This window comes from Cetorhinus maximus, chromosome 17 (genome assembly GCF_964194155.1).
Source record: "Cetorhinus maximus chromosome 17, sCetMax3.hap1.1, whole genome shotgun sequence".
Lineage (NCBI taxonomy): Eukaryota > Metazoa > Chordata > Chondrichthyes > Lamniformes > Cetorhinidae > Cetorhinus > Cetorhinus maximus.
The window spans coordinates 18,584,619-18,605,612 of NC_135895.1; the positions used below are offsets into that span (position 1 = coordinate 18,584,619).

The 20,994-nt window shown below is 40.2% G+C and overlaps 1 protein-coding gene and 1 pseudogene across 1 annotated transcript in view; both read right to left on the minus strand.

Annotated features, from left to right (window-relative positions):
- The window catches only part of evi5b (ecotropic viral integration site 5b), a 186,473-nt gene that overhangs the window by 60,693 nt on the left and 104,786 nt on the right, over positions 1 to 20,994 (minus strand). The window contains exons 14-15 of the mRNA XM_078561899.1: positions 12,610 to 12,744; positions 7,251 to 7,391 (exon numbers count right to left, since the gene is read on the minus strand). Coding sequence (XP_078418025.1) covers positions 7,251 to 7,391; positions 12,610 to 12,744 — 276 coding nt within the window. The remainder of the gene's footprint in view (positions 1 to 7,250; positions 7,392 to 12,609; positions 12,745 to 20,994) is intronic.
- On the minus strand, positions 4,774 to 5,119 carry LOC144692221 (dolichyl-diphosphooligosaccharide--protein glycosyltransferase subunit DAD1 pseudogene; annotated as a pseudogene).

The following is a 20,994-nucleotide window of genomic DNA, read 5'->3' on the forward strand; positions in this document are numbered from 1 at the left end:
ACCGCAGTTTATTTTTACTCATTTATGGAGTGTGGATGTCACTGACAAGACCAGCATTTATTGTCCATCCCTGATTGCCCTTGTGAACCATCTTCTTGAACTGTACAGTCCCATGTGTTTTTAGGGAGGGAGTTGCAGCATTTTGACCCAGCGACAGTGAAGGAACAGCGATGTGCTTTCGGTCAGTGGCTTCCTGACTTGGACTTCCAGTCAGCTGATATTTTAATACTACACTTTGTTCCCATACTGCCCCTTTCTGTCCTTGGCCTGCTCCAGTATTCAAATGATGCGTAATGCAAGCTAGAGGGCAGAACATCATCTTTTGACTGAGCAATTTAAAGCATTCTGAACTGAACAATGAGTTCAAAGATTTTAGATCATTCCTCTTCCCCACTTTCCTTTGCTGTTTATTCCCTCTCTTTATTATACTTTTACATTTGTTTCCAAATGACAGCTATTCAGGATGTGCCGGTCGCATCTCCTCCAGACACATTTTTTGTCCCATTAACACTCCCTTCGGCCTTTCACCATAAAACATAAAACCTCTCTTGTCCTCCACCCTATCACAAACCTTCTCTTTTGTTTATTCCATCCTTCCTCCTTTCCCTTGCTGAAAACCCATTACATTTCTAACTTATCCCAGTTCTGGTGAAAGATCATAGATCTGAACCATTAAATCTGCTTTTCACTCATAGATGCTGCCAGACCTGCTGAGTATTTCCAGCATTTTCTATTTCTATATCATATTTCCAGCATCTGCAGTCTTTTGCTTGGGTCCCTGAACATGCTGTCACCTTTCTCCCAACTCTACTTAAATTCCTTCAATCTGCCACAACACTGAAAAAGCATTAATCAAAGCTACAAATAATATTCTCAGTCACTGTGATCCAGACACAGGATTTCTCCTCACCCGCTCAATCTCCCTGTCGGCTTTGATACAGTCAACTACACCATCTTCAAGTGCCTCTCATCTATCCAACTCTGTGAGATAGGCCATGCTTTGCTCCACTCTTATCTATCAAATTGTAGCCAAAACATCTCCAGAAACATCTTTGTCACCTCTAGGCCTGCATATTCTAATACTCTTCTGCACAGCCTCCCTTCTTCATGTTCGGTAAATTTAACTTCCAAGAAAAACTCTGCAGTCTGCATCCTGGGCGCCACACTTTAGGGTGGATGTGAACGCAATGGAGAGAGTGCAGAAGAGGTTTACGAGAATGGTTCCAGGGATGAGAAACTTCAGTTATGCAGATGGATTGGAGAGGTTGGGACTGTTCTCCATGGAGAGGGGAAGGCTAAGAGGAGATTTGATTGAGGTGTTCAAAATCATGAGGGAGATAGGGAGAAATTGTTCCTGCTCGTAAAAGAATAGTGAATGAGAGAGCACAGATTTAAAGTGATTTGCAAAAGAAGCAAGTGCGATGTGAGAAAAACCTTTTTCACACAGTGAGTGATTTGGGCCTGGAATGCACTGGATGGAAGTGTGGTGGATGCAGGTTCAATCAAGACATTCAAGAGGACATTAGATGATTATTTGAATAGAAACAATGCGCAGGGTTATGGGGAAAAGGCAAGAGAATGGCGCTGAGTCATAATGTTCATCTGGTGAGCCAGTACACACATGGTGGGCTGAATGGCCTCCTTCTGCACCATAACAATTCTGTGATTCTGTGATCCTATTCTGCAACAAATTGCCCAAAAACTAGCCCTGAATTCACTGACTTACTTGTTCCTTACTTGTTTCTTGTTCCTCCAGTCCTCAAATTTTAAACTTTCACCCTCACGATTAATCCCTTCATTAGGGGAGATGGTGCTGTAGTGGCATTTTCACTAGACTAGTAATCCAGAGACCCAGGGAATTGCTCTGGGGAGCTGGGTTCAAATCCCACCACAGCAGATGGTGGAATTTGAATTCAATAGAAATCTGGAATTAAAAGTCTAATCATGACCATGAAACCATCGTCAATCATCATAAAAACTCATCTGGTTCACTAATGTCCTGTAGGGAAGGAAATCTGCCGTCCTTACCTGGCCTGGTCTACGTGACTCCAGATCCACACCAATATGGTTGACTCTTAAATGCCCCCATAAATGGCCTAGCAAACTAGCCACTCACTTGTATCAAACCGCTAAAAGGTCTCAACCAAGCCCAGTCTGTCCAACCTTTCCATATGAGACAATCCACTCATTCGAGGTATCAACCTAGTAAACACCCTTTGAACCGCCTCCAATGCATTTACATCCTTCCTTAAATAAGGAGGCCAAAACTGCACACAGTATTCAAGGTGTGGTCTCACCAATGCCCTGTATAAACTGAAGCATAACATCTTACTTATATGTTCAATCCCTCTCTTAGTAAAGGGTAGCATTCCACTTGCCTGCATTACTTGCTGTGCTGCATCCTAACTTTTTGTGACTCATGTACTAGTACACCTAGGTCCCTCTGCACCTCAGAATTATGCAGCTGTTCTCCATTTAAGTAATACTCTACTTTTTTGTTCTCCCTGCCAAAGTGAACAACTTTGCATTTTCCCACATTAAACTCCATTTGCCAGATCGCTGCCCACTCACTCAACCTATCTATATCCATCTGCAACCTCATGTCCTCTTCGCAATATACTTTCCTACCTATCTTTGTGTCATCTGGAAATTTAGCTACCATGTTTTCACTCCCTCATCTAAGCCATTGATGTAAATTGTAAAAAGTTGAGGCACCAGTACAGACACCTGTGGGACACCACTCGTCACATCCTGCCAATCAGAAAGAGACCCATTTATGCATACTCTTTGCTTTCTGCCAGCCAGCCAATCTTCCATCCATGCTAATATGTTACCCACTACACCATATACTTTTATTTTCTGTAATAATCTTTGATGTGGCACCTTATCAAATGCCTTCTGGAAATCCAAGTACAATACGTCTACAGGCTCCCCTTTATCCACTGCACATGTCACTCCTTCAAAAAAACTCCAAGAAATTAGTTAAGCATGATTTTCCTTTCACAAAACCATGCTGACTCTTCCTAATTGCCTTGAGTTCTTCTAAGTGCCCAACTATAACCTCCTTAATGATCGATTCTAATGACTTCCCCACAACAGACGTCAAGCTAACTGCCCTATAGTTTCCTGTTTTCTGCCTCCCTCCCTTCTTGAATAGAGGAGTTATATTTGCTACTTTCCAATCTGATGGAACCTGTCCAGAATCTAGCGAATTTTGGAAAATTAATACCAGCGCATCGACTACCTCATTAGCCACCTCTTTAAAGACCCTAGGATGCAGTCCATCAGGACCCAGAGACTTGCCCAGCCTGCAGCTCCAACAATTTGCTCAATGCCGTTTCCCTAGTGATTTCAATTTTACCAAATTCCTTTCACCATTCACCTCCTGATTTACAGCTATTACTGGAATGTTTTTTTGTATCCTCTATAGTGAACACAGAAGCAAAATATTTGTTCATTTCTTCCACCATTTCCTTATTATCTACTGTTAACTGCCCACTGTCACACTCTGGAGAACACTCACTTTATTTACTCTTTTGCTTTTTAAGTACCTGTAGAAACTCTTGCTATCCGTTCTTACATTTCTAGCTAGCTTCCTCTCATACTCTAATTTTTCTCCTGATTAACCTTTTAGTCATTCTCTGCCATTCTTTATATTCTATCCAATCATCTGTCCTGCTACTCATCTTTGCGGAGTTGTAGGCTTTTTCCTTAAGTTCGATGCTTTCCTTAACTACTTTAGTTAACCACGAATAGTGGGTTCTCCCCTTAGAATTTTTCTTTATAGTAGGAATGTACTTATTCGGAATACTCTGAAATGTCCCCTTAAATGTCTGCCACTGCTTCTCTATTGATCTGTCCTCCAGCCTAGTTTCCCTTCACTTCAGCTAGTTCAGCTTTCATCCCCACATAGTTGCCCTCGTTTAAGTTTAAGAAACTAGTCTTAGACCCACTCTTCACCCTTTCAAACTGGATGTAAAATTCAGTCATATTGTGATCGCTGCTACCTAGAGGTGCCTTTACTCTGAGGTCATTAATTAATCCTGTCACATTACACAATACGAAATCTAATATAACCTGCTCTCTGGTTGGTTCCAGAACATGCTGCTCTAAGAAGTTATCCCAAAAGCATTCCAAGAACTCGTCATCCAGGCTACTACTGCCAATCTGATCTTTCCAGTTTACGTGTAGATTAAAATCACTCATGATTATTGCCGTCCCTTTATCACAAGCACACAATATTTTCTCTCGAATACTTTATCCTACACTGTGGCTACTGTTAGGGGGCCTGTAGACCACCCGACTAATGACTTTTTCCCCTTACTATTCCTCAGCTCCACCCAAACCGATTCTGATCTCCAGAACCAAGATCATCTCTAACTATTGCTCCAATGCCCTCTTTGATTAACAGTTCTACCCCTCCACTTTTACCAAGCTTCCTATTCTTCTTGAATGTCATGTGCCCTTCAATATTAAGGATCCAATCTTTGTCATCCTGCAGCCACGTCTCCGTAATTGCTATCAGGTCATATTTATTTACTTCAACGTGGGCCATCAATTCATTTACTTTGTTATGAATGCTACGTACATTCAGATAGAGAACCTTCACTTTTGTCTTTTGGCTACCTTTGTAACATCTAGTCTTGACTTTTTAAAAAAAATATGTATATACGGAACAAAACAACGTGTAAACAAAGTTCAAACAGATCCATTGCAACAGCAATACGAGTTCCGGTCCCTCTCCTTATTTCTGCTGTATAACAATGTGTACACTCAACCTATGAAGTTGATCACCACTAGGTGAAGAATGGTGCTGGCAAAGAGGAAGCCTGCAAATGCTCGCTCAGGTGAGATGCCAATGAAATCTCCCTTGTTCTGAGGGTTGATCTGTATCCTCAAGCAAACTGCCAGCACGAAGGCCCCCACACAGACGATGAATCCTGACCGGAAGGGAGTTGAAGGGGAAAGTACCAACCAGCGCGCAGTAAAAGAACTGAGCTACTCCACTCAGCACCATGTACAGCAGGTACAAGTCCAGCAGCTTCATCCGGAGCGGAGTCGCTGCCACATATTCCTCACAGACGTGGCTGAGCACCGACAACACCGACGTGCACATCATTACAGGGAGGCCAGTTTTTTTCTCTGTCCCTTCCTGTCATTCTCTGACCCTCATTTCTCATATTACTATTTTGTTCTCCTGTCTTGACTCTACACCTTCAATTGCCTCTACCCAAGCTCAATCCCTCACCCCTCCTGTTTAATCTAAATTCTTCTCTACTTACCTGTTATGCAATTTGCGAGGACACTTGTCCCAGCACAGTTCAGATGTAAACTGTCGCAACGGTATAGCCCCTACTTCCCCCAGTACTGATGCCAGTGCCCCACAAACCAGAACCCACTTCTCCCACACCAGTCTTTGAGCCATGCATTCATCACTCTAATCTTATTTGCCCTATGCAAATTTGCACGTGGCTTAGGTAGTAATCGAGAGATTATTACCTTTGAGGTTCTGCTTCTTAGTTTGGTACCTAGCTCCTCGTACTGACTTTGCAGAACCTCTTTCCTTGTTCTACCTATGTCATTGGTACCTACATGGACCACAACAACTGGATCCTTCCCCTCCCACTGCAAGTTCCTCTTCAGCCTTGAGCAGATGTCCCAAACCCTGGCACCGGGCAGGCAACACAGCCGTCTGGACACTCGCTCTTTGCTTCAGAGAACAGTGTCAATCCCCCTCACGATACTATCTCCTACTACCACTACATTCCTTTTTGCTCCCCTCGCTTGAACGGCTTCCTGTGCCACAGTGCCACGACCAGCCAGCTCATCCACCTTACAGACTTCGCTTTCATCCATACAGGCTGTGAGCACTTCAAACCTGTTTGACAGCTCCTCCCTTACTGTCTGCTCGGTCCCATTACCTGCCTCACTGACAGTCACATCTTCCTGTTCCTCACTGCTGACCAAAACAGATAACCCTCTTCTAAGAGATGTGACTGTCTTCTGGAACAAAGTATCCAGGTATTTCTCCCCCTCCCTTATGTTGTGCACTGTCTGCATTTCGGCTTCCAGATCAATAATCCTGATCCGGAATTCCTCAAGCTGCTTACACTCCCTACAGATGTGTTTATCATGGATTGCCTTGACGTCCAAAAGTTCCACATCTCACAGCTGCAACATAACACCTGTCCCACCATTAACTGTTATTTAGTTAATTTACTTTAATTACTTTCTTATGTATGCTACATTTACTGTGTTTATTGAATGCTAGTATCACTGACAACTAAAAGTTATATGCTTCTTAACTACAAGGTACGTGTTTGAGATGTTTGTTTAAATTACTTTATTTTTATTCCTTTTTTATCTTTACTTTTAAAGTTTTCAAATTTTGGTTTATTATTTTAAAGTTTTAGTTCTTTTTATTTATAGATCTACTTTAACTCACCTGTCCCAAGCTGGTTTCTCACACACTGTCCCTTAGACTGAGGAAATACCAGCCAATAAACTTACTAGCTTCCTGCGATGTCACAGTTGCTTTTTCTTCTCTTTCCTGGACTACAGCTTCCAGCAGCTGAAACAGTGAACAGCGCGCTGCTCAGCTCCTGACTGTCTCCCGCAGGTCCGTTCCACTCCGCTCTTACCCCCAGCAAGGTACCCAAACTGAAGTCCCCACCGCTCTCCACGTCCTTTTTAAACTGAAGTCTCTCCTCGCTCTCCACATCCTTTTTAAACTGAAGTCTCTCCTCGCTCTCCACATCCTTTTTAAACAGAAGTCTCTCCTGCTCTCTGCGTTGAACAACAGCTGGTGGCTGTTCGTGGAAAGTTGTGTAACTGGAAGAAACAAAATTTGCCTTCTCCCAAGTGGAGATAAAATGCGGTGATTCAAACAGCGTGCTGCACCGAGGTACAAACACTGCGAATTGAAGGCATGCTGCTACAGTTTTGGGGAAAAAATCTTATATCTCTCCTGAGACTGTAAATGAACTTAATGCTAATGTTATGATATTTGACATTACAATGTACAATTTGTAGCATATGAATTTGTAATCTGTGGAAAGATAAAGTAATACGCAAAATAAACCAACCACAGATCTAAACAAATATTGTGAAATATTTTACATTGTGTTATGGCAGAGTCCAGATAACACTTTTATAGAATGAGTCAAAAATACTGGGGATTAAGCACCCTCAAGAAAACCTATAGACACTTTTGTGAACATTTGCAAAGTTACAATATGGGTCCATCTTACCTGCCAGTGATCGTCCAAATCTTTAACTTGCTGCCGAAGTTCTTTCAGGCCCATTAGTGCTTCTGCTTCTCTCAACTTCGCCCCTATAAGCTCCTCTTGCAACCTGGCCACATTGTTCTCATCAGGCAAGGAACTGTTTCTCTGTTATTAGAGATGGTTTAAACAATTTTTAGTGTCATGTCAGAATTTGGAATTGCACAGTCCCCAAAGCCCAGTGATGCAGAATTCACTAACAGATAGATATATATTTAGTCAGGAGGTACAAAGGTCAACCATTTCTACATGACAATATGCAAACAATAGTACCATGCAACTACAGACCCCTTCACTGATAAAACAGGCATCTAACAGGAGTGTGTTATTACACCAACATTATTCACAATCATTCTTGCAGCGGTGCTGCATCTTGCTGTTTACAGGCCCCCCCACAGGGTGAAAGTAACTTATCTCACTGATGCTGAACTCTTCAAACTCAACCAGTCAAAGGCCAAAACAAAGACAACAACCACTTCTTTAACAGAACTATAGTATGCTGATGACGCACAAGTTTATGCTCACTCTGAAGAACTACAACAGTTGATATATTCACCGAAGCCTATGAAAGACTGGAATTTACCCTCAGTATCAGGATGATTAAAGTCCTCTACCAAACCACACCAAACGTATCAAATCCAATGCCTTCAATTGAGACTCATGGTGAAGTGTTGGAGAATGTCCCTCTCTTCCAATATCTTGAAAGCTATCTATCCCAGAAAGCTGACAATGAAACAAGTCTATCACCAAATCCAATGGGTTAGCTCAGTCTATGGTAAACTACATACCAGAGTTTGAGAATCATGAAATTAAGCTCCAAAGACTCATTTTTGACTCAAAATGTTATCAGTTTCTCTTTCCACAGATCTTCCAGACCTGCTAAATTTTTCAAGAAGTTTGTTTTTATTTCAGATTTCTAGCATTAACAGTATTTTGCTTTTATTTGAGAATTGTGAGATCAGACCCTACACTAAACTCAAAGTCTACTTGGCAGTGGTTCTCCTACTCTTGTCTATGCTGCTGAAGCTTGGACAAGTTATGGACTCATACCAGCCCCCCAGAACATCATCCTGCAAATGAAGTGGGAGGACAAAGGAACAAACATGAGTGTCCTCCAAGACACGGATGTCAAGTATCGAGGCCATCATAATTTCACATCGGCTGACGTGGATGGAGCATGACATCAGAATGCCCGACTCAAACTGCTCAAATAGGTGCTTGACTGAAAGCTACACCAGAGAGCCCATTCATGCAGGAATCAAAAGAAATGTTTCAAAGACAATCTCAAAGTCTCCATGACGATCTGTCCTAATAACATGAACACATGGGAAGCAGAAGCCCAATTCAGACCAAAATGGCGATCATCAAAAATGGTGTCAAGACCCTCTAATCAACAAGAGGAGCCACTGAGAATGGCGAGAAAGGTAGAAAGGCAGAGCAGCTGTTCAAGCCAACAATCTGTCACCACCTTTATCATCCGACAACCAATGTCCTTACTGTGGGAGAGCCTGCAAGCAAAGTTGGGCTCATGAGCTATCTGCAAACCCCCCAGCCAACACTGACATCTCACTTTCACCCAGCCATCTGCAAGGAAGAATTTTCACAACATGACACAAGGGATTGCTGATGAAGATAACAGAAGAAGGGCAAATATTTGAATTTAAAAGCTAAGTGACACATGGTTAACAAAACAACAACAGGCTTCTAGCTTGATCCTGTTCCTGTGTTCTAGTGTCTACATCACAGATATAAAACTGGTACCAAATGGCACATTCTAGATGCTAGAGATTGCAGGGTGGCTATTATGGGAAATGAAAAATGTCACAATGGAGTATTGGGGTGCTCTTCTGAGGTGATTATTAAAGCACATTGATGGAGCAAAGCAGAGATACTTTATTCTGTTATCCAAGCACTACACCTACTCTGGGATACTTAATAAAGAAATTCAGACAAACAAGCAAATACATACACAACACCCAAACTAATTATCCTTCACTTTTATCGGGTGATGACTACCTTCTACTTAGCTGTTCATTGCAAATCATAGTTGAGATCTGGAAAACAGCACGCTTTCAAATCCATTTACTCCAGGGTGTTACTTTGCAGTGTACTATTCTCCCTTATAAGCCTTTGGAAGCACAGTCAAAACATACAAGAATATTGGCTCACTACAACATAAGCAAAGCTTGTTCAAACCATATATTGCTATTCAATGCATAATGCTGTCAGGATACAATAAAGCTTTATTACATGGTTGACAAGGTGGATGCTACAGATAGTTATTCAACCCCCCTTACAAAGGTTTAAAGTATTGCACAAAAATGTTAAAACAACACTTGTAAATAGAATAGTTTTGAATTATCTATGTCTAACAATTTGTTCTCATTTACAGGATATTGAGTGCAAACTTTCAAAAAGAAGCATGTTTAAATTATATGATGACTTCTGTACCCAAAAATGAGTGGTTTTGAAAATGAGAAAAAAACACCTGCTGTTGAGTACATTTTGGTTATGTTTTGCCAGTAACTATGTCCCTGACTATTCATACAAGCTGAATGATTGCAGTCCTGCCTAGCCTCTGTTAAAATGACAATAGTCATACAGGCAGGTACAAAGGAGTGATATATCTTCTGTTCACTATTTACAGCAAAGTTGCAAACAAGTTCTTTACAAGACTATTAAAGATTTGCTACAAATAAGAGGAAATACTTCAGCATAACAACTTGAAAGTAAGGTGTAGGGGAAATGAAAAGAGTAATAGCTGCACTTCAATCATTAGCTCCAGCGAAGTTTCATTTGACTTCAACTTCAAAGGAAGAAAAATAAAGCTAATTTGTGATAAGGGAAATAATCAATCTATTGAACTAACACACTATTAAAGCTATGAACTGGAGTGTTACTCAAAAAATCAAGATAACCATGCAGGCATCACAAGAAAGCAAGCTTTAAATTTTGACAAAAGAAAAAACAAAAGGACATTAAAAGCACTGACAAATTCACCCAGAGGTTATGTAAAAATTAGTTTATGTAAAAATCATAGCAAAGGTCAGCACATTGTGAAAATGTACATCTTGATACTGTAGTGCATTCAACGAATCTAAAATGCAGGATCTATTAACCAATTTTCCTCAGGCCTTTATTCCCCCCACCCTCCCTCATGCCTCTTCTAACCAGTTCCCACAACATATCCGCTTCAAGCACCCCAGTGGATTTCCAACTTTAAAATTAAATTTAATACAGATTCTAATTTTACAACTATAAAAGAAATTATTCCTTTCTGATTGCATTTGTTTTATTTAGATGATTCATCTCATGTGTTTCCTCAGTGTTCTGTTTCTGATGTCAGCTATGGCTCAGTTGGTAACATTCTTGCTTTTGAGTCAGAAGGTTGTAGGTTCATGTCCCACTCCAGGGACTTGATCACAAAAACTTAGCCCACAATCCAATACAGTATTGAGGAAGTGCTGCACTATTGGAGGTGCTGTCTTTTGAATCAGAGCTTAAATCATCTGCACTCTAAGGCAGACATAAAGGATCCCAAGGTGCTATTTTGAAAAACAGGAGAGTCACCTCTGGTCTCCTAGCCACTATTTATTCCTCAATCAACATTGCTTTTAAAAAAAATCAATTCATTATCACTTTGCAATTTTCAATCTCAAACTCCTCCATGATGACATGCAAGCTGTGATTCCTCACCAATGGAAACACCACAAACCCTCTCTGAAAACTGGGGTCAAACAAGGTTGTGTCATTGCACCAACTCTCTTCTTCATTTTCCTCGCTGCAATAATATACCTCACCTCCAACAAATTACCCATTGGCATAGAGGTAATCTACAGAAACTGTTCAACCTACAGCGCCTTCAATCGAAAACCAAAATCACTCCAATTCCAGTCATTAAGCTTCAGTATTCAGTTGCTGCTTGCGTGTGCACTCACTCAAACTGGGCTCCAGGTCATTGTCAATTCCTTTTCCGAAGCATATGAGAAAAGAGGCATTTCACTAAACATGCAGAAAGCCAAGGTCCTCTTCTAACCAGTTCCCACAACATATCTCCTCCCATCAGATAAGATCAATGGTGCGTTCCTGGAAAACATGGACCATTTTCCATATCTTGGGAGCCTCCTCTCAACGAAGGCAGACATAGACGATGAAATTCATCATCGCTCCAAAGTGCCAGCTCAGCCTTTGGCCGACTGAGGAAGAGTATTTGAGGTCGGGATCTCAAACCTGAGATTTAGGTCATGTTTACCGGGCAGCAGTGATACCTGCGTATCTATATGCTTCGGAGGCTAGGACAACATGTAGCAGGCCCCTCAAAGCAGTGAAGAAGTACCATCAGCAGTGCCTTCGCAAGATCCTCCAAATCCAATGGCAAGAATGGCAGCCCAACAGCAGTGCCCTCTCCCAAGCCAACCTGCCCAGCATTGAGCAAATCACTCAAAACCAGATCCACTGGGCAGAACACGTTCATGTGCCTGACACCAGCCTCCGAAAGCAACTGTTTTACTTGGAACACAGTCATGGCAGGAGACTCCCAGAAGGATAACGGAAACACTTTAGGAATATCCTCAAAGCAACCCTGAAGAGATAAAAACATCCCCGCTGACTCATGGGAAACCCTAGCTTGTGAATGACCAAAAACGGAGGCGGCTTATTTGGAAAGGCACCAAACACATCGAGAAAGTTCAAAGGGAGCATACAGAGGTGGAGTTGAGGCGACGGAGAGAGCACACAAACCTCCAAACAACCCATTTGCCTGACCCTTCAAGCACCACCTGCCCCATATGTGGCAGAATCCACAGATCACACACTGGACTCATCAACTATCCCTGAGCCCGTCGAACCATCCCCGAACCCATTGAATCATCCCGAAACTGTTGAAAAAGAGCGGAAGCAAATCATCCTTAGTCCCAAGGGAATGCCAAGAAGATGACGACACTTCAAAAGCACTTCATTCGTTGTAAAGTGTTTTGGGATTTCCTGAGGTCATGAAAGGCATTTACACAAATGCAAGTCTTTCTTTTGGATCAACAGATCAGTTCATCACTTTCATCAACTACAGTTTCTTTTGGATAATGTGTGCCATAACAAAACAAAACTGTTATGTTGGATTTGACTGGGAAAAGCAAGTTACTATATAATTCATGGATGTGCTTCAATAGAAATCTTAGTATCATTGCTCAGCATTGAAGTTTTAACACCATGGAATTTGAAAAATGGGAAAGTAACTTTCAGTTTCTGCAATGGATTTGTGGGACTCTGGAATACATGTCTACCGCACTATTTTTACACAAATCAAATGGAGTGAGTGTAATTCAGGTACCTTTTCTATGTCCAAGATTTTGTCTTGCATCTCTTTGAGGGCACATTGCGATTCTGCTTCTCTTAACCTTGCCTGCACTAGCTCAGTCTCCAATTGTAGAACAAAATCCTCACTGTAGCGTGGGTTGCATTTATGCTACAAAAGAACACAGCATTATAAAAATACATCAGTGCTGGTGTTTGAAATTCATTAACCCAATGCACAATTTTACATAGATTGTAAAATTACTTGGGAACAGGAGTTAAGCAGGTTAAATAACAACAATGAAAGCTTTGATCAAAGCTTTAAAATCTAGTTTTAGGAGCAGTAGTGGCAATAATTAAATTGTGTTAATAAATAATTAAAACTACAGTTTAGTAAACACGAACTATATAAAAGATAAAGAAAACTGCTATAAACAGATCTATTTACACTGGATTTTTCAAATTAAGGACGAAGATCTTATCGCACAAAATACATATTTCACTAGTGTAGGTTTTGTGTCCCAATAAAATGCTATTATCGTTTTCAAATATTTAGCAGTATATCTGCACCATTGTACTCTAAGTTTAATCTTTTATTTTCACATAAAAGTAGGTAGATCCATTACACGAAGTGTGTATAAATTACAAAATGCAAAATACCTAATGTACTGTATGCAATAGTCAAGGTTTACTACCCATGCATTCTCAATACAGCTTTACCTTGCACACCAGCTATTCAGATACAGCACACAAGAGTTGCATGCACCACATATATTGTACATATGTACATCCAACTGAGGCATCGACAAACAAAAAAAAATGTGGATGGACATTTAAAACACAATTTTTTCAGACAGTGATCAATGGCTCTCAACTAAAATGGTCAAGTCACCAAAATCTAAACTTTAGTGACTTGGCTTAACTTTTATTAGCAGTCACAATAATCAAACCACATTTTGAATGGCCAAGAAAAAGTTTCAACTCATGTTACACAATTCAGATTACGTAAATAGCTATTTTTTAATGCATGAACCAAGATTGTATTGGCAGACCATTTAACAGACATTATGCTCAAGCCCAAGCCTGTCCACTGGTTTGTCTGTACATGATCCGTCTCTACACCATTAGGTAATAGTCCAAAGCTTTCACTAACTATTCCTTCTCTACTTCAGAGGCAGGCTAGAGCAAGGAGTTTTCCATTCTCTGCAGTTATCACTAAACCGTTAAGAGAATCTGGGGCCAAGTGGCCAGAATTTTTCAGTCGGCAAGTTGGGGGCGGGGCCTGTTCGCCGATGTGAAAATGACGCGGGATGACGTCAGGGGGAACCAATTGAGGCCATTGACAGGATAATTAAGCCAATTAAAGGCCCTGCCCGTCCAACCTTAAGGCTGGCGGGCAGGCCAGGAGCCCCAGCGGGCTTCTGAAAAAACATGAAATCTCATCCACTGGGGGGGGATGAGGTTTCATGTCTGTTTTTAAAAATTTTAATAAACTTTATGTGATATTTATTAACATGTCCCATCTCGTGTGACATTGTCACATGAGGGGGACATTTTTTTATTTTTCTATTTTTTAAGTTCATAAAACTTTCAGCACTCTTCCTGAGACAGCACTTAGTCTCAGGGGGATGTGCGCTCTTTCGCGCGAGCGCACTTTGACAGTTAAGGAATCCCCCCCCACCGCACAGGAAGCGCATAGCGCTTCCCGTCGGGTGGCCCACTGGATGGGCCTTAATTGGCCCGCCCACTCAAAATGGCAGCGGGGCCCAAACTCCACCGCCGAGCCGGTGGGGCCTGCTCGCCCATCAAGGGCAAAATTCTGCCCATGGAGTTTTACAGGGTTGGTTCTCTAAATCAAAGAGCCCATAGCAACTGTGTGAGAATACACTATAACAACTTAGCAACATCAGCAACCAAATTAAATCAAGGACAAAAAGTAATTCATAAAAACAACTGATGAGGCAAGTTATTATTATTCACTGCAAGGTTTAGATCTTTCAAACAGTATATTACGTCAATTATCAAGTGTACAAATGAGATCGATTTACTAAATACTAATTACTGATAACTCTGAACAAGAACAGGCCATTTTAACCCCTTGGGTCTGTTCTGCCGTTCATGGCTGATCTGCAGCTTAACTCTATATACCTGCCTCTGTGCTATATCCCTTAATGCCTTTGGCTAAGTAAATCTATTAGGCTCAGATTTAAACTAAATACATCAGCATCAATTGTAATTTGAAGAGTTCTAAACTTCTACCACCCTTTGTATAATTTCATTCCTGAAGGGTCTAGCTCTAATTTTTAGACAATGCCCCCTAGTCCTGTACTCACCAACCAGTGGAAATAGATTCTCTCAATCTATCCCATCTGTTCCCCTTAATATCTTGAAACTTCCATTGAATCATTCTTAACATTCTAAAAATTCCAAAGAATACAACATTAGTTTGTGTAAACTCTCCTCGTAATTTAACCTTTGGAGTTCAGGTATAATTTTGATAAATCTAAACTGCACTTCAAACCCAATATATCCTTCCTAAGTTGTGATAAGAACTGATCTCAGGGCCCCAGGTGTGGTCTAGCCAGGACTTTGTATAAATGGAGCACATTTGCTACCTCCTTGTATTCTAGTCCTCTAATATAAAAACCAGCATCCCATTAGCTTTTTGATTATCTTCTGCACCTACACAAGACATTCAAATGATCTAAAAACAGAAAACGCTGGAAAATCTCAGCATGTCTGGCAGCATCTGTGGAGAAAGGAACAGAGTTAACGTGGAGTCCAATATGACTCTTCATCAGCACTTCAGAACTCGAAACGTTAACTCTGTTCCTGTCTCCACAGATGCTGCCAGGCCTGCTGAGTTTTTCCTGCATTTTCTGTTTTTATTTCAGATTTCCAGCATCCGCAGTATTCTGCTTTTATTTTAAACATCTATTACCTGAACCCCTAAGTCTCTTTGGACTTCCACTGCTTCTAGATTTTCACCATTTAAATAATACCCTGTTCTATCCTCTTTTAGATGCTAAGTGGATGACCTCATACTAGTCTACATTGAAATCCATTTCCAAAGTTTTGCCCTTTCACTTCATCTAACATTATCTCTAATTCTATGCTTCCATTTACACTGCTTATATAATGTTACCTATTTTTGTATCATTGGCAAATTTGGATATGTGGCTTTCTATTCCATCATCTAAGTCATTAACGAATATGCTAAATAGATTCTTGCAAGACACAACTAGTCACATCCTGCCAATTACAGTGCCTGGCCATTATCCCTATCATTTCCCTTCAATGCTGTGAGTTTTAACTTTAGCTTATGAGGGACTTATATCAAATGCCTTTCGGAAGGCCAGATAAGTAACATCTATAGACATTCCCCTGTACATCACCTTAGTCACCTCTTCAAAAAACTCAACGAGGTTCATCAGGCATGACTTACCCTTTACAAATCCATGCTGATGTAAATGTTAAGCTGATCAGAGAATAAGTTGAATTTACTTACTAATTACAATTACTGAGAAAATATTCTATAAAGTACTGAGCCCTCGTACCTTGAACATGATGTGGCATTTTAGCTGTAGCCCTAGATAATGTGAGGAAGTGTGAGCTTATTTACTTTGGTATTAAGAGCAGAAAAGAAGAACATTTTTAAAAAGCTATGAAACTTTCAAATGTTGAGAGAGACTTGGGTATGCTCATACAAGGAACACAAAGTTAGCATGACAACAATTAGGAAGGCAAATAGCATGTTTGCCTTTATTGCAATGGAATTGGAATTCAAGAATAAAGAAGTCTTGCTACAAATATGCAAGGCTTTGGTGAGACAACTCTTAAGTACTCTACACAGTTTTGGTTTCCATATCTAAGGAAGGATATACTTGGCTTTGGATGCAGTACAGCAAAGGTCACTAGATTGGTTCCTGCAATGAGACTGGGCATATTGTCTTTGGACTTTAGAGGCATGGAAGATGATCTCATTGAAACAATCAAGATTCTGGAGGGGCTTGACATAACAGGCACAACGGTTGTTTCCCCTGGCTAGGGTATCTGGAACATGGGGGCACAGTCTCAGGATAACAGATTAATCATTTAGGACTGAGATAAGAAGAAATTTCTTCATTCAAAGGATTGTGAATATACAGAGTGTTTTAGATGCTCCATCATTGAGTATATTTAAAGCTGGGACAGATAGATTTTTGATCTCAGGAAATCCAGGGATATAGGGAGAGGGCAGGAAAACAAAGTTGAAGCAAAAGATCAGCCATGATCATACTGAATGGCAGAGCAGGCTCGAGGGACCATATGCTCCATTCCTGCTCCTATTTCTTACGTTCTTATGCAGACTGCATTCAAATAAGACTGGATATCTCCTCAACCTTACTCATAATTTCTCTAATCAGTTCATGTGCTGGACAAAATTAATTACACAAGGACATCTGTTTTTTAACTTCCCAAAATGAAAATTTGCATTAGTGATTTATGTGAATCACTTGTTCATCTTAGGAATCAATATATATGTTTTTCTTAAGGAAGTGAATATCCTTTCGTATTTTATGCTTTGTTTAGTAATTTTTCCATGTTTTTAATTACACAAGTTGAACATAATATTTAAAATATACTGTCAAACAAAATTGCTTTATAACCCATCGCCTTTGAAACACAATTCAGATATTCTCCAAACACAGGTTTGAAAATTAATCACTGCATGATTTTTTTCATCAAATTGCAAGCCATACAATTTTTCAAATAATATATATAATACACGCCTGGATACAGACTATAATTCAATCAGCAGGTCTAACTTCAGTCAAACCACAGAGAACAAAACCAGCTAGCTCATGAAATTATACTGATGAATACAGGGACAAGCGTGATTGCTATTAATGCAAAATATTGTCACAGGGAATGACAAGAAGCAAGTTTATTCTAAAAAGAAAACAAAAAGCTTAGTGCATATAGCACATCATATGCTGGAAATTCTCAATTACAAAGTTGCCTTTATGACTACAGCCATCTCAAACTGGTATTTGTACAGTGTGATGCACAGCTGACAAATTAAAGTTACAACGCCAGATGCACCTTGCATTGGGCCATACAAAGTTCAGCGACAAAGGACCATGGCGCATAAGTGTCTAAGATCCACTTCCCGGAGGTCCAATTCTTCATGCGAGACATTTATAAAATTGCCAGGAAGTTTCACTTTTGTGCACCTGGAGTCAGATTGGCAATCTCCCCCAAAGTTATATTACAATTTGAACATGACAAAGCATTATGCTGCAGTGAGAATGAGAGTATGATTCATGTGGAGGAAAACACCAGTACGTACTTCATGGGCTGAATGACTTGTTTGTGTGCTGCAATATTCTATGACATGGTCCTCAAGCTACCTAGCCAACCATTGTCTGTGTTGTTCTGTTCAGAGTAATTCTGGTAGGACACATTTATCATAATCAGGTGAATTTAATTTGTCTTTAAAGAACTGCAGAAATATAGTAGCCCCTCAATAGAAATGTGTGCATGGATGTCAAATAAGGATCTGATCAGGCTTAGCTGTGATGTTCCTAGTTGGCTAGAAGATACACACAAAATTGCCAAATGTGTGTGTGTGTGGTGGTGGTGGTGAAGGAAGTACGTTAAAAATAATGTAAGAATGCTGTAGGGACTGAAATGTCTGTAGAGTCAGTCATAATGGAACAGTGGCCTTTAAAAGGTGTTTTGTCTATGGGCGTCAATTGTACAATTTTGGGCATCATTAGGCTTTAACTATAGAGATGGGTTTGCTGTGCAAGTAGTCATCTAGTCTTATTTGATTTAAAATCTAACTTTAGACACTCTTCAGATTAAAAATATCGTCAACTTTCATCAGAGCATTGGTCTTTCATTCGTTACAGATGCAGCCCCCAATGCAGTCTTAAACCAACACACCCCAACCACTAAATTCATTTCCCGCATATGGATTCCATCCGCCTTTCCATCCACTATGAACCAGGTGGTCTCATCTGATCCTGAACTGAGCTTCTGTTACTGTACCTTCTACCTCACAAACAGCTCATCCAACTCCAGTCTTGATTATTCCAATGTTCTCCTAATCGCCTTCCATAAACCTGAGCTCATCAAAGCTCTGGCTCCATGTATAAATTCTACTCATTCATTTCATCTCTGCTTAGGTGACTTGCACTCAAGGCTTCAAATTTAAAATTCTTATCCTAATGTTCAAATCCCTTCAAGGTTTCACCTCTCCCTATTTCTGTAACTACCTCCAGCCATAAAGCCCTCCAAGAACTGTGTTCCTACAACTCTGAACTCTGGTGCATCCATCTGCATCACTCCACCATTATCTGTTGTGCCTTCAGTCATCCAGGCCCCAAACCTCTGGAATTCCCTCCTAATTCCCTCTGCCTCTCTCTCACCTCTTAAGACTTGCCTTAAAACCTACCTTTATAACCAAGTTATTAGTCACATCTTAATGTCGCCTTTTTGATTCAGTGTCAATTTTTGTCTAATTACACTTCCATGAAACACCTTGGGAGAATTTTCTGAACTGAACTGAAGATGTTTCATAAATACAAGTTGCTGTTGGTGCAACTGTGTCACAGCTTTCAGACTGTGGATGCCATTACTTAATTCAAGGATTTCTTCCATCAAGTGTCCCACTATTTTCCAAGCATCATTTGCCCAATGCTGTTGGCATTTTCTGGATAGATCAACTAATTATCACCCGGCACTCAGCATCGAATAGATGAAAATAAAATGGTAAATTTCATGAAAAAAGTATAAATCTCGTGTGTATAAACCTGTAATGGATGTCAACCATACTCAAGTTGTCAAATATCTGCAGGTGGGTCAATTTCTCAAAACAAATAACTGTAATTCATCTTCATTGTGCAGCATAGTTTCAGGCTGCCATCCAAAATGCAACTGGAACACATATAATACTTAAAAGGCAGTCGCAAGTGGTGCACAGGGAGGAAAGAATTGGGACGGGCTGATCCTGCATCAGTGCCATATTGTGCTGCATTCAGCACTTGGCAAGTGTCTACAGGGGCAAGGGAACAAGTCAACAATGTTAAAGCACATGTTTGGACAAACAAATCATTGGGACAGTTTAAAATAACAATTCTGGATCCGCTAAATAATCCGGAAGTAAAATTCAAACACTGCTTGCTTTTATGGCTTTTAAAGTATCCAAAACTTCAACTGCAAAGCTAAATGATTTTTAAATTCAGATCATAACCAAAGCAGCCAGCAGTATCTGTATTCAATCACACAAAGTTACAACAAAAATTTATAGAGAGTCCGTGTACTAGGGGGTCTTTTGATTCAATATTATTGAAAAGGGGGACTTGTTGAAGCTTTTCATCTTGCACTTATCAGGACAAACTCAATAATGCCAACTTTCAAATGATCACAACAATTTTTACTACAGAAGAAGAAAGGATGCTGATTGGTTGGCAAGTCGACTCTGATTGGCTGAGGTATTGCCATGGAGAAAGCAATGGGAAACCATAGGCTCCCCAAGCTCCCAGATATTTTCAAAAGAGGTGCAAGGCTTGAACATATTCCTTTTGTAGAGAATGAATCCCTGTATGTCGCTTCAAGCAAACATAAATGAGCCACATTATGGGCTCAACTGATTATCCTAAATTGGTGGTTAGTGCAGCTATTAGCACACTAAGAATTGTTCAGCAAGTGCTGCCCAATTGTGGAATCACATCTCACAGCAGACATTTTGTTTTGGGTTTTGCAAGCACGGGCAGCTCGAGTACAATCTGTATTCTGCCTATTACAAACAACCGAAGGAACATGCTCATTTACAATTGCTAGAAGCAATACACATTCATACACAGGAACCAGATTCAAATTTAGTATTCTTGCATTTGTCCTGATGAGACAAAAAGTTTCAGCAACATGACTCTCTTTTCTGCAGTATTCAAGTTCTGTACTACCAAGCGGCGATTCAATTACTGTTTATAAGCTAACTGTTAAATCTTGCATAATAAGTTTATGAAAAGAATCATCAGCATTAACTTAGAGAAGGAAGCAACAGATGCCACGTACTGAAGTTCTTTCACTCCTTTGCTCAAGTTCATTAGACTTACTTTTGATAAAATCATTTATTTTGTTACTTCACTACAACTCTTTGCCTTCAAATGCATTAATGTTTGTTCTTTTGTTTAAGAAAAAATAGCCAAATTTAAGGCCAAGGTGGGATATATACATTATTAAAATAAATCATAGCCAGAAACTCAATCCCACATTCAAGCAGCTTATTCAGAAACGACTGCTACAAGCCTCAACTTTTAATATTTTCTCTATAGGCTCAGCCTATCTACTTAGGAGCTGGCTGACAATGTTTACAGTTGCTGAAAAAAAACATGACAGCTCAAGTAATTTTTTTTTTTTAAGTATAACTTAC